General features: G+C 38.5%; 1 protein-coding gene across 11 annotated transcripts in view; it reads right to left on the bottom strand.

Moving 5' to 3' along the window:
* DYNC2H1 (dynein cytoplasmic 2 heavy chain 1) overlaps positions 1-14,913 on the bottom strand; it is a 355,486-nt gene that overhangs the window by 223,301 nt on the left and 117,272 nt on the right. For all 11 annotated transcript variants that reach the window (XM_047878743.1, XM_047878737.1, XM_047878734.1 and 8 more), the window contains 3 exons: positions 14,708-14,829; positions 11,634-11,720; positions 7,647-7,773 (listed from right to left, as the gene is read on the bottom strand). In XM_047878743.1, the coding sequence (XP_047734699.1) occupies positions 7,647-7,773; positions 11,634-11,720; positions 14,708-14,829 (336 nt within the window). The remainder of the gene's footprint in view (positions 1-7,646; positions 7,774-11,633; positions 11,721-14,707; positions 14,830-14,913) is intronic.

Below are 14,913 nucleotides of genomic sequence, written 5' to 3'. Positions count from 1 at the left end.
GAAGGAATAATTCATGAGAATAAATGGCACAACACAGGGAATCATAGTCAATGATATTGTGATTGCACTGCATGGTGACAAATGTAGCTGCATATGTGCTGAGCACAGCGTAATGTGTAGAGCTGTTGAATCACTATGCTGTATACCTGAAACCAACTTAACATTGTAGGTCAACTATACTCAAATAAGAAATTATAAAAAAACAAACAAAAATAGACTGCTCATCTCAAAGTATTTCAAAAAAATAGAGAGGAAGGAAAGCATCCAAATTCATTCTAGGAGGCCAGCATTACCCTGACACCAAAACCAGACAAAAACGTAACAAACAATAAATAAAAAAATAAATAAAACTACAGGCCACTATCTCTGGTGAACAAAGACGCAAAAATTCTCAAAATAATAGCAAAACAAATTCGACAGTACAACTTAAAAAAATCCCTTACCATGTTCAAATGGGATTTACTCCAGTAATGCAAGAGTGCTTCAATATTTGAAAATCAATGTGACACATATTAACAAGAAGGGTAAAAGCTACAGGATGATTGCAATAGACACAGAAAAATCATTTGACAAAATACAACACCCATTCATGATAAAAACGTTAACAAAGTGGGTTTAGAGAGAACATACCTCAAGATAAATAAAGCCGTTAATGAAAACACAGAGCCAACATCATACACAAGGGTGAAAAACTGAAAGCTTTTCCTCTACGACCAGGAAGAAGACAAGGATGCCCACTCTCAACACTTAGATTCAATATAGTATTAGAAGTTCTAGCCACAGCAATCAGACAAGAAAAAAATACATAAAAGCCATCCAAAATGGTAAGGAAGAAGTAAAATTTGCACTATTTGCAGATGACATACTATACATAGAAAACCCTAAAGACTCCACCAAAAAATTATTAAATCTGATAAACGAATTCAATAATGTTGCAGGATACAAAATTAATGTACAGAAACCTGTTGTATTTCTGTATACTAATAATGAGGTAGCAAAAAGAGAAATCAGGAAAACAATCCCATTTACAATTATACTAAAAAAAAAAATACCTAGAAATAAATTTAACCAAGGAAGTAAAAGCCCTACACTGTAAGACACTGATGAAAGAAATTGAAGATGACACCAATGAGAAGATATACCATACCCACTAACTGGAAAAATTATTATCGTTGAAATGTCTATACTACCCAAAGCAATCTACAGATTCAGTGCAATCCCTATCAAAATACTAATAGCATCTTTCACAGAACTAGAACAAATAATCCTAAAATTGCTAAGGACCCACAAAAAACCTTCAATCACCAAAGCAATCTTGAGAAAAACAAAGCTGGAGATCTCACCATCCTAGATTTCATTGTATAACATTAACCTATAGTAATCAAACAGTATGATACTGGCAAAATAATATGCACACAAATCAATGGAAGAGAACACAGAGATCAGAAATAAACCCACACGTATATCACATATATCACAAATTAATTTATGACAAAGGAGGCAAGAATATACAATGAGTAAACGATGCTGGGGAAGCTGAAGAGCTAAATGCAAAAGAATAAAACTGGACCACTTTCTAACATCATACCCCAAAATAAAGTGCATTAAAGACCTAAACAGGAGACATGAAACCATAAAACTCCTAGAAGCAAACAGGCAGTAATCTCTTGGATGTCAACCATAGCAACATTTTGCTAGATATGTTTCCTCGGGTGAGGGAAACAAAAGCAAAAATAAACTAATGGCACTACATGAAACTAAACTGCTTTTACACAGCAAAGAAACCATCAACAATAGACAAAGGCTGAATGGGAAAAGATATCTGCAAATGACACAGCCAATAAGGTGTTAGCATCCAAAATACCTAAAGAATTAATACAACTCAATACTAAAAAAATCCTAATAATCCAATTTAAAAATGGGCAGAAGACCTAAAAAGACATTTCCCCAAAAAAAGACATCCAAATGGCCAACAAACACATGAAAAGATGCTCAACATCACTCATCAGGGAAATGCAAATCAAAAGCACATGAGATCTAACCTCACACCTGTTAGAATGGTTAGTAACAAAAGGCAAGTAATAACAACTGTTGGCAATGTAAAGAGAAAGGAATCCTCGTGCATTCTTGGTGGGAATATATATGGTGCAGCCACTGTGGAGAACAGTATGGAAATTCCTCATAAAATTAAAAAGAGAAATACCATATGGTCCAATAATCCCACTTCTGGTATTTACCCAAAGAAAACAAAAACACTACTTTAAAAGATAAATGAATCCCTAGGTTCATTGCAGCATTATATACAGTAGCCAAGATATGGAAGCAACCTAAGTGTCTATCAATAGATGGATAAAGAAGATGAATGGATATGGGCACCTGGGTGGCTCAGTCGGTTGAGCATCCGACCACGGCTCAGGTCATGATCTCAGAGTTCATGGGTTCAAGCCCCACAATGGGCTCTGTGCTGACAGCTCAGAGTTTGAGGCCTGCTTCAGATTGTCTCTCCCTCTCTCTCTGGCCCTCCCCTGCTCGTGCTCTGTCTCTCCCTCTCTCAAAAATAAATAAACTTTAAAAAAAAAAAAAAGAAGATGAATGGATAAAGAAGTGATCAAAGATGGCAGTGGAGTAGGAGGAACCCAGGCTCATCTTGTGCCTCAAACACAACTAGATAACTATCAAATCATCTTAAATACTCAAAAATCGACCTGAAGACTAACAGAACAACCCAACAACCAAAAGCAGAGAAGAAGCCACAATGAAGAAAGTATAAAGTGTGGAGACGTGGTTTGGGGGAGAAACGGACTGCAGGTGCTGTGGACAGGAAGGAGCCATGGAGATCTCACCATCCTAGATTTCATTGTATAACATTAACCTATAGTAATCAAACAGAGAGAGAGAGAGAGGCACACACAGGGGAATGCACAAGGAGAACGATTCCACAAAGCCAGTGGCTTGGAAAACAAGAGGGGCAGATTTTCATGAGTTCTTGCCACCATCAGGGTTTAAAGCCTGTAGTTTCAAAGGTCAGAGGGCCTGGCTGGGATGAAGCCCGTAAGAGTTACCTGGGGAGAAGGCAGGCAAACAACCTGGAGGCGGACAGCATGGAAACAGGATCTGAAAAATGCCTGGGGCACACAGGACTTCCCTGTGAGGCAGCATTCTGGGAGACACCTCTCCCTCCCAGGGGACAAAGAAGCTAGCTGGTGGCCTTCCCTCCCCTGCTTCTCAGCATCGACAGAGGGCCACCTGCGGTAAACAGCACAGCGCCCACACCAGTTTCCCTCAATCTCAGTGTGGGGGGCCCCTTCCTCAGAGACAAACAGAAACCCCCACCCACACCATGTCTCCAAACCAGAGTGTTCTACAGGGCTTCAGTTCTGGTGGAGGTGGTCGCAGGTCTCATTTTATAAGCAGAACAGAGCAAGCATAGTTAAAACTCTCCACATTCAGGCCACGGACCAAACACTGACCACAGCAGGCTAGGAGAGCATCTGCAGATGACTGGCCTGAAGGACAGAGCAGCCAAAACACAACAGCAGAGCACACGCAGCACATTCTGAAGACAATTTCTTAAGTGCCAGGCCCTGGGGACTACATGACCTTTCTTCATAAGGCCATTGCCTTCAAGAGCAGGATATATACTTTTCTGACACACAGAATAAGGCAAAGACTTAGACATAATACCAATATGGAGGAATTTATCCCACATGAAAGAACAAGATAAGGCCATAGCCAGCTATCTGACAGAAACAGACAGAAGTAACATGCCAGATGAAGAATTTAAAGCAACAATCCTAAGGATAGTCACTGGACTTGAGAGAAGAATAGAAGAAATTAGGGAGACACTTACCACGGAGGTAAGAAAATTAAAAAAGAAGTAGAGACGCAGAATGCAATAAATGAGGCTGGAAATAGACTTCATGCAATGAACACAGGCTGGAAGAAGCAGAGGAATGAATTAATGACCTATAAGATGAAATAATGTAAAATAATGAAGCTGAACAAAAGAAAGAAGAATTACCGAATAGTAAAATAGACTTAGGGAACTCAGTGACTCCATCAAATATAATGGCACTCATATTATAGGAGTCCCAGAAGAGAGAGAGAAGGGGACAGAAAATTTATTTCGAGAAATAATAGCAGAAAATGTCCCTAATCTGGAGAAGAAAACAGACACCCAGATCCAGGAGGCAGTAAAAACTCCCATAAAAATCAATAAAAGCAGGCCAACACCAAAACATATTCTAATTAAATTTGCAAACTATAGTGGTAAAGAAAAAAAAAATCTTAAAAGCAGCAAGACAGAAGAAGCCCTTAAGTTAAAAGGGAAGACCCATAAGCCTAGCTGGAGATTTCTCAACAGAAACTGGGGAAGACAGAAGGGAGTGGCATGATATATTCGAAGTGCATAATGGGGAAAATCCACAGCCAAGAATGCTCTATACAGTAAAGCTATCTTTCAGAATAGAAGGAGAGATAAAGAGTTTCCCAGACAAACAAAAACTAAAGGAGGTCATGACCTATACCAGCCCTCTAAGAAATACTAGAGGGGACTCTGAGTGGGAAGGAAAAACCAAAAGTGACAGAGACAACAAAGGAACACAGAAAATCTCCAGAGACAATGACAAGACAAGTAACAAAATGGTAATAAACATGTATCTATCAATAATTACTCTGGATGTAAATGGACTAAACACTCCAATCAAAGACACAGGGTGTCAGAATGGATTAAAAAAAAAAAAAAAAAAGACCTATCTATATGTTGCCTACAAGAGACTCACTTTAGACCTAAAGACACTTGCAGATGGAAAGTAAGGATGTGGAGAAATATTTATCACACAAATGGATGTCAAAAGAAAGTCAGACTGGCAATACTTACGTCATACAAATTCGACTTTGATATTGTATTGTTTTTATCTTGCACTGGCCTCATGAAATGACTGAATGTATTCCCTCTATTCCATTATTTGTAATATTTTGATAAAGATTGTCATTAATTTTTTTTCAAATGTTTGGTACAATTCACCAATGAAACCATGTGGTCTTGGACATTTCTATGCTGGGAGATTTCTGATTCCTAAATAAAGTTTCATTCTGTTTTTAGTTTTTATTTTTTGGAAAAATTGGTCATTGCTTTCAATGTTGTATGTTATTGTCTATTCAGGTCACTATTATATTTATTTCTGATTTTTCTGTGTTACTTCCTTCCTCCAGTAAATTTCAGTTAATTTTCTTCTTTTTCTAGTTCCTTGTGGTATAAGGTTGTTTACTTGAACTTTTTCTTAATACAAGCAGTTATAGTGTAAATTTCACTTTAACATCTGCTTTTGTGGCATCTCATAGGTTTTGGAATATTGGTTTTTTTGCTTTGACACATATTTTGATTCGCCGCTTGATTTATTTGGCCCACTGCCTGTGCAACAGTGTTATCATTTAATACTTACATCGTAAATATTTAATATTTACGCTGTAGACTTTCCAGCTTTGTTTTGTTATTGATCTTCAGTTTTGTCCAATTGTGGTTGGAAAATATACTTGGTAGGATTTCAGTCTTCTTAAGTTTGTAGTATTTCTTATGTCTCTTTTTATGTGATTCAACCAGGGGGATTCCTCTGTATATACTCAAAGAAAATGTGTATTCTATTTTTCATGGATGGAATGTTTTATATGCATCTTTTAGAACCATATATTCTGAAGTGTACTCCAAGTAAAACATGTTCTTGTTGAAAAAAACCAGTAACTTTAACTGAGGGAACTCATTTAAAACAAAGCATATGAGGGGCGCCTGGGTGGCTCAGTCGGTTAAGCAGCCGACTTCAGCTCAGGTCATGATCTTGCGGTCTGTGGGTTCAAGCCCTGCATCAGGCTCTCTGCTGACAGCTCAGAGCCTGGAGCCTGTTTCCGATTCTGTGTCTCCCTCTCTCTCTGCCCCTCCCCCGTTCATGCTCTGTCTCTCTCTGTCCCAAAAATAAATAAAACGTTAAAAAAAATTTAAAAAAAAAGAAAAAAGAAAAAAGAAAAAAAAAAAAAACAAAACAAAGCATATGAGAAAGGAGGTAGACAGGGCCATGGGGGAAATAGGTGAAGGGGACTGGGAGTACACTCCTCATGACAAGCACTGAATGATGATGTACAGAACTGCTGAATTACTGTACTGCATTCCTGAAACTAATATAACATTGTATGTTAACCACACTGAAATTAAAATTAAAAACTTACTATAAAAAAAGAGAATGAATAAAGAAGATACACACACATGCACACACAAGAGAGTATTATGCAGCCATAAAAAAAGAATGGAGGGGCGCCTGGGTGGCGCAGTCGGTTAAGCGTCCGGCTTCAGCCAGGTCACGATCTCGTGGTCCGTGAGTTCGAGCCCCACGTCGGGCTCTGGGCTGATGGCTCAGAGCCTGGAGCCTGTTTCCGATTCTGTGTCTCCCTCTCTCTCTGCCCCTCCCCTGTTCATGCTCTGTCTCTCTCTGTCCCAAAAATAAATAAACGTTGAAAAAAAAAATTAAAAAAAAAAAAAAAAAAAAAAAGAATGGAAAAAAATCTTAAAAAAAGAATGAACTCTGCCCATTTGTGACAACATGGGTGGGGCCTAAGAGTATTATGCTAAGTGAAATAACTCAAAGAAAACAAATTCCATGGGATTTCACTTACATGTGGAATCTAAAAAACAAACAAACAAACAAACATACAAAGAAAAAAACAGAAACAGACTCGTGAATACACAGAACTGGTGGTTGCCAGACATGAAGGAGATTAAGAGGTACAAACTCGCAGCTAGAAAATAAGTCATGGGGATGTGATATACAACATAGGGAACGTAGTCCGTAAGACTGTAATAATTGTGTGGTGACAGATGGTAACTAGACATTTTGTAATGTACATAAATGTTGAATCGCTACGTTGAACACCTGAAACTAATATAATATTGTAAGTCAACTGTAATTCAGTAAGAAAATAACTAAAAATAAAATGAAAATGAAGGCTGAACCAAACAAAAAAACAAAAAACAAACCCCTAACAACTCAGCAGTCTGGAAATACAGCTTTGGTCACCACCATGGCATGGAGGACATTACTGAGACTAGACGAGACAAGCCCAGAACAGGTGCAGGGACAGGGGCTGAGGAAGGGAATGCTGAGGCACTCAAACACTCCAGGGTGAGCACAGGAGGGAATCCCGTAGGGAGGGATCTAACTGGTTTAAGAAAAACGAACCTATCAACCAAAAAAAATGAGACAACACGGTAACAAAGTCAAAATAACAGATTATTTGTAGAAGAAATCAGTGGCCAGCACTGTCAAATCCTGAGCTTGCTGTCCTGGAAGGTGAAGTTCAGGGTAATCTCTGGAGAGAACCACGACATTTCCCCTCAAGTCGTCACCCCTGCCTTTCCCTCCGTAACATATGCAACTGGAAGAGGAACAGGCCACAATGTCCAAAACCCACTCACATAAAAACATTCTGCTTAAAAATCAACTCACACAATGGCCATTAAAATCTAGGTCATTTATCCTAACCTAGTGGAAAGTTGAGGGATATTTCGCCCCTTTTTTTCTTTTTCTAACAAATACATTACAGATTCTTCTGTGTTTTAAAGGAAGCCTCTTTCTGACCTCTGTCTCTCTCAGACAAACCTGTGCGTTCCATCTTTTGTGCTCTCGGTCAAGCTGATTAATTAGCACTTCTGCGGCTTTAATTGTTTCCTGCGCTCTGCTCACTTCAGCTTCCAGCTTGGCGGCTTCTGAAGTCCTGCTCTGAAATCTAGGAAAACATTAAAATTTAATTAAAGGCCAAGGGGTTTAAGAGAGATTTGACTACATTATCCTTAGATACTAAAGTGAGCTTTTATATAAGAATTTAATTAACGATAATACTGCCAATATTTGTGTTTGAAGTATCATTAACACGAACCGGGAGAACTGAAGCCCGGCTCTTACAGGGCCGTGACGTCCTGCTGCTTGCAGGCCAATTTCTCCATGTGACATTCAGGGCCCTGTCGGAAGACTGACCCGATCTGTCTCTTCAGTTGTACATCATTTGAGGCCAGTCCAGCAACACCACATGTCAATCTCTAGAAATTCTATTCTCCGGAAACACCCTGTCCTCTATCTGCTTCTTTAGGGTGCCCCATGTGCCTGGAATACATTCCAGCCCCTCTTATCCCTACCCCACCCCTCACTCTAACTCCTTGAAATCTCTATTTAACAAAAATATAAATAAAATTTTAAAACTCATTTCAAAAATCCAATTCTCTACCTACGTGCCTGTTTGTCCAAGTTTATAACTGTCCTTTTAAATTATTTTCCTTAAGAAATACTTGTACGAATTTATTATTTTATCAAATAGAACAGTACTATTCCAGATTATTACCCAGTCAGTCCTTCAACAAATATGTAAGTACTTAAAAAATGCCCCAGATTGTGACAAATATAAACAAAACAAAACAAAACAAAACAAGGGGCACCTGGGTGGCTCACACTGCTAAGCATCCAACTCTTGATTTTGGCTCCGGTCAGGATCTCATGGTTTATGAGATCGAGCCCCATGTAGGGCTCTGCATTGAGATCACGGACCCTGCTTGGGATTCTCTCTCTCCCTGTCTCTCTGCTGCTCCCCCGCTAGCACCCATGCACTCTCTCTCTCAAAATAAGTATTTTAAAAGACAAAACAATAAACAGCAACAAAAAAAGCATGTCATGTCTCATGTAATCCTCAGAACCACAGTTCAAAATGAATATTATGTTTCTCATCTTACAAAAATGAAGACTTAGACGCCAACAGATTATTTCACATTTCACCAATCATCAGTAGAAGTTCTACAATTCATACATGGGTGTGTCTAAGCTCCATGTGGCCAACAGTGCATTTTATCACCTCTCTAAGTGCTCTACATACCTTTTTCTCCTGCACATAGGACTAGACAGAACTAAGGTTTCCAGTATGGTGGCCACTAGCCACATGGGGCTTTTCAAATTTAAATTACTAAAAGCAAACAAAACTTCAAATTCAATTCCTCGGTAGAATTACACACACTGCAGTGCTGGTGGCTACCAGACTGGATAACACAGGTTACAGAACATCTCCACCATCTCGTCCGGTTCCATGGTGCAGCCTCACTCTAGCCCTGGGAACACGTACTACATACTCACTCATCTCAACAATTCATTCTGTGGACACAGTTTTACCATAAATGTGGGCTGAATTAAGCCAACTTGCACGTTTCTGTAGAAGTTGTATTAAAATGGCAAATGTCTCCATTTTGTCAGATTAGAATTTAAAATTGAAAGACCATACTCATTTTTCAACTACTCTTTTCTTTGGAAGTATCCCAGAAAAGACTGTCACTCACAACCCAGAGTCAGTTAAATCTTAGGGTTCAAGTAAACGATTATTAACCAGCATGAATTCATTCTTGATAATAACTCTAAAAATGGAAAAATATTGATACTATGACGTAGTGATTAAGAACAGGTACTTTACAGAGTTAGAAAAAACAACAATCTAAGGCTAGCTTTGTCATTTAGACTGTTCCACGCAGACAAACCTTCCTAATCTGCACAATGAAAGAACACCCACCTCTGAGTCCTAAAAATAGTAAGTATGTAAAGTGCGTAGGGCAACATCTGACCCCTGTACAAGTGACTAACAAATGGAATCAAAACATCGCTACCACATGCTAACTACTCAATAAATATTTGACAATCGGTTGAATATGAAGCACTAAGGCTGAACATATGAAACTGAAAGGAATAATCATTTTCCCTACAGTTCTCAGTATCTGGAAAAAAGTGAAGTTTCTTTCGTATAACTCTAATACAAAAAAATTCAGAAATATTGAAAACACTGTATTTATAGGTTTGAGGCTTCTTTTTGTTTTTTTTCTCTGTAAGTTAATATATATAAATATAAATAGAGATCATTGTTTCCTATATAGAGAAAAAATAGTTTTCAACCTGATGAATTTCTTTCTTGGTACAATAATTTGTATTTCTTCCACAAAAAGAGAAGCAAAATGTAACACACCACTTAAAAAAAAAAGCATGCAATGGGGTGCCTGGGTGGTTCAGTCGGTCGAGTGTCCAACTCTTGATTTCGGCTCAGGTTGTGATCTCGTGGTTTGTGAGTTTGAGTCCCCATGCCGGGCTCTGTGCTGACAGTTTGAAGCCTGCTTGGGATTCTGTCTCTCCCTCTCTGTCTCTCTCCCTCCCCTGCTCTTTCTCTCTCTCAAAAAAAAATATAAAAATAAACTTTAAAAATTACAAAAAAAAAAAGCATGCATTTAGAAAAGTTTTAGTCTTGGGGTGCCTGGGGGGCTCAGTTGGTTAAGCATCTGACTTTGGCTCAGGTCATGATCTTGGGGTGCTATGTCTGTCTGTCTCTCTCCCAAAAATAAACATTAAAAATTTTTTTTAAAAAACAAAAGTTTTGGGGCGCCTGGGTGGCGCAGTAGGTTAAGCGTCCGACTTCAGCCAGGTCACGATCTCGCGGACCGTGAGTTCGAGCCCCGCGTCGGGCTCTGGGCTGATGGCTCAGAGCCCGGAGCCTGTTTCCGATTCTGTGTCTCCCTCTCTCTCTGCCCCTCCCCCGTTCATGCTCTGTCTCTCTCTGTCCCAAAAATAAATAAACGTTGAAAAAAAATTAAAAAAAAAAAATAAAAAACAAAAGTTTTAGTCTTATAAAGCTGTAAGTAAATGACAACATACATAATATTTAATCACATATCCTCCAGGTTTTTAAAAAATTTTTTAATGTTTATTTATATTTGGGAAACAGAGAGGGAGGTGAGGGGGGGGGGTGCAGAGAGAGGACACACAGAATCCGAAGCAGGCTCCAGGCTCTGACCTGTCGGCACAGAGCCCAACGCAGGGTTCGAACTCATGAATCCCGAGATCATGGCGTGAGCCAAAGTCGGATGCTTAACTAACTGAGCTACCCAGGCGCCCCCGATATCCTCGAGTTTTTCAATCTTCACAATTTTTATAGGAAAACTGTCCTACAGTTGTTAGGATACCCACACCAGTATCTTCTATCCTACAGTCAAGAGCAATCACATGAGGCCAGAGGTACAGAAGAGGTTTTACAATCAGTAATAGTCATAAATGGTCCTGAAACTTAAGTACAATACTGCATAAAGGAATATTTTTCTCAACACTAAAAGGCACAAAGTTAAGAGAAGACAAGTTTTTAAATGTGATCGCGCAGCCTCAGGAAGATCACCAAATAGCATGGTGGTCCAAATGATGGACTACAGCATCATTCAAAATAAAGGAGCCTGAAGCCCTAAGTCTAGAGACTACAGGTACACAGATACCAATGGAAACCCAGAGCATGAACTTGCTACGTTCTGTCCCTCTCGGATTCCCCCGGGCTCAGCAATGTCTACAGGGACCGCTCCACAAATGGAGACCCCAAATATGTTTGCTCTTACCAAAAACATTTTTTTTAAGAAGAATACCTTCTACATTATTTCATATGCTTCCCCATTTTAGAGTAAAAATCACAAAAAGAAATGAAAATAATGATTATAACTAAGCTTTTCAAAATTGAAAAATCAGTTGAGGTATGTTCTCAAATACGCACAATGCAATTTTTTTTCAAAATACATTTTAAACTTAACTTACTTCTCTTTGAGTTCTGATACTTTCTGGCCAACAGAATTTAGAAGTTCCTCTAGCTTCCTTTTTCGGTCTTCAGTTTTCTTCAAATTTCTAAAACAATTCAATTTTATAAAACTTATTCTATTTTCTATATCAATACCAGCAGAAGTAACACCTTCATATCCCTTCTAAAACCCTACCAAAATGGAACCAAGGGAATAAAAAGAAGATATACATGCACACAGATAAAGAGAACAGAAGAGCAAAGTACTGCAGTGGAATAATTTCAATAATTTTGAAAGGTGGTAACTGACATAACGGAATGCAAAAAGCTAAAAGTTGAGTAGCCACAGGAAGAAAAGTCAGAAAGGAGAATTCCAAATGTTCAGGAATTGTGGACAATAGGTACTTAGAAGACAATAGAGCTAAATATAGAGAATTTTCTACTAGTCGATAAATGAAATACATCAACCTCAGATTCCCTCGCCCACCGAGAAGGGACTATCCTCTTAATACATCCCAGAAAGGCAAACTTATAATCCCCACTCACTCCCTTCCACTCCCATCTAGGCAGAAAGTGTGAAGACTCTTCTAGAGACATGACTTACCTTCTCCCCTCAAAAATTCCCACAGTAGAGAGAGTCAAAGCATAAGCGACTCTTAAAAACTGAGAACAAACTGAGGGTTGATGGGGGGTGGGAGATGGGTATTGAGGAGGGCACCTTTTGGGATGAGCACTGGGTGTTGTATGGAAACCAATTTGACAATAAATTTCATATACTGAAAAAAAAAAATTCCCACAGTATCTGAGAGGTTGTCCTGTTATGACCAGTGCACACCGCTACATTCTGCTGGGCATCCGTGCTTCGCACAAATCAAACACAGACTGTAAGGTGTCACACCCCAGAACCCCCAGCGTATCTGATTCAGTAAAGTCTGGATAGAGCTCAAAAATGTGCACTTTTAACAAGTGTCCAGGTGACACAGACACTGCTAGCTCAGGGATCACACTTTGAGAACTACTAGAATAGAATAAGGCCTTCAAAATTGTGAGACTAAACCATTTCTTGCCCAGTACTATAAACCCAGTCCAATTATTGACCAGACAGAACAGCGTAACACAGATAATTTTAGACATGCAGGATCTCAAAACAGTTTTCATCCAATACACCCTTTCTAAAGTGCAGGATGTATCCTAGAAAAATGAAGGACGGAACTAAGAAAGACAAGGACCCCTAATAAGACAACACATCAGAAAAGAGATTCAGAGAAACAGCCAGAATCACAGTGAAGAGAGGTCCCACAGATGGGAGCAGCAGCCTGGGGGAAGAACTGGTCCATGTTGGGACAGGAGGACAAAGGCTCTGGAAGGGATAATACTAAGAAAAAATACATACAACACATAGATCCCAAATATGCTTTAGCGTCTGATAAAAAGATTGTGGATAAATATGTGATATTAAACAAAAAAAAACCCCAATCAATTGAAAAAATGAGGAAATTATTAAGAATAATAAAAGATGTACAAGAAAGGAAATAAACACATAAAATATATGTCTCATCTGTGAAAAATATTCATATACACAAAATAACAAATATTTAACATCATTTATTAAACAAAAATCTGTGACAAACTAACACAAAAATGTAATATAATTATACTGAGAAAACTAAGATGTTGAAACTGCTAAAATTCTCTTTGCCCAGAATAAGAATAGATGGTGTCAAAAACTCATTAGTCAAGAACATAACATGGGAATACAAGCTGGTGCAGCCGCTCTGGAAAACAGTATGGAGGTTCCTCAAAAAATGAAAAATAGAACTACCCTATGACCCAGAAATTGCACTAGTAGGCATTTATCCATGGGATACAGGTGTGCTCTTTCGAAGGGGCACATGCACCCCCATGTTTATAGCAGCACTATTGACAATAACCAAAGTATGGAAAGAGCCCAAACGTCCATCTGTGGATGAATGGACAAAGAAGATGTGGTATATGTACATGTATGTGTGTGTGTGTGTGTGTGTGTATTGTGTGTATATATATATACACACAATACACACACACACACACACACACACGGTGTGTGTATATATATATACATATATATATATATGGTGTATATATACATATACATATATACACACATGGTGTATATATATATATGGTATATATATATGTGGTGTGTACAAGTATATATATATATATACACACACACACATACACACACACATATATACATACAATGAAGTATTACTCGGCAATCAAAAAGAATGAAATCTTGCCATTTGCAACTACATGGATGGAACTGGAGGGTAGTGATGCAAGCAAAATTAGAGAAAGACAAATATTGTAGGACTTCACTCATATGAGGACTTTAAGACACAGAACAGACGAACACAAGGGAAGGGAAGCAAAAATAACATAAAAACAGGGAGGGGGACAAAACATAAGAGACTCTTAAATATGAAGAACAAACTGAGGGTTACTGGAGGGGCTGCGGGAGGGGGGATGGGCCAAATGGGTAAGGGGCATTAAGGAATCTACACCTGAAATCATTGTTGTACTATATTTTAACTAACTTGGATATAAATTAAAAAAATAAATTTAAATCAACAAACAAAACGCTGACTTAGGAACAATAGCCAATTAAAATTTTAAGCCCCAAAGTAAATAGTTAAATTGCCCCCCTACTCAGACAGACTATGCTTTGAAAAATACATATGACACATTTCTTAGAACTTAAAAGAAGAAAAGAAATTCAAAAGCCCTAAATTTCCAAAACCTACTTCCTGTATGTTAATATTACTCCTTCCCCAAACCCAAGCTCTCTGTGGAAGAACCTCTCCCAACAATACACAATGGACAAGGGAAAAAGAGAGTGGGTCCTACCCTCCATCTGCTTCTAATTGTTTTCTTCTGCCCTGTTTAGTATTTAATTTTATATAATTGACCCATGTTATATGTTTTAATGTTGTCAGCTGCCTTTTTAGATGTAAACAAGAAATGAAACATAAATATATCTGAATTAATTAACTCAGCCATTAAAATGATGAAAATAAAGGTCAGACTTATTTCTATTTTGTATTTCACTTACGATTCTAATGCTGCCTGTTCAGTTTCCAAAGGCTGGATCCGTTCCAAGACGTGGGAATACTGGATGTTCGCTTTAACCCACGCGGCCAAAGGAGCCGCCGCAGTACTGGCTCGCTTCGCGTTCTGAAAAACCCATCACGAGTTATCCAGCACCCAGACTTAATTTCAAATAAAAGCAAAGCTAATTCTAGTCTGTCTTATGTAGGC

Source organism: Prionailurus viverrinus, chromosome D1 (assembly GCF_022837055.1).
Source record: "Prionailurus viverrinus isolate Anna chromosome D1, UM_Priviv_1.0, whole genome shotgun sequence".
Lineage (NCBI taxonomy): Eukaryota > Metazoa > Chordata > Mammalia > Carnivora > Felidae > Prionailurus > Prionailurus viverrinus.
Note: the sequence above shows the minus strand (reverse complement) of the source record. Positions and strands in the feature narration are given on the sequence as shown.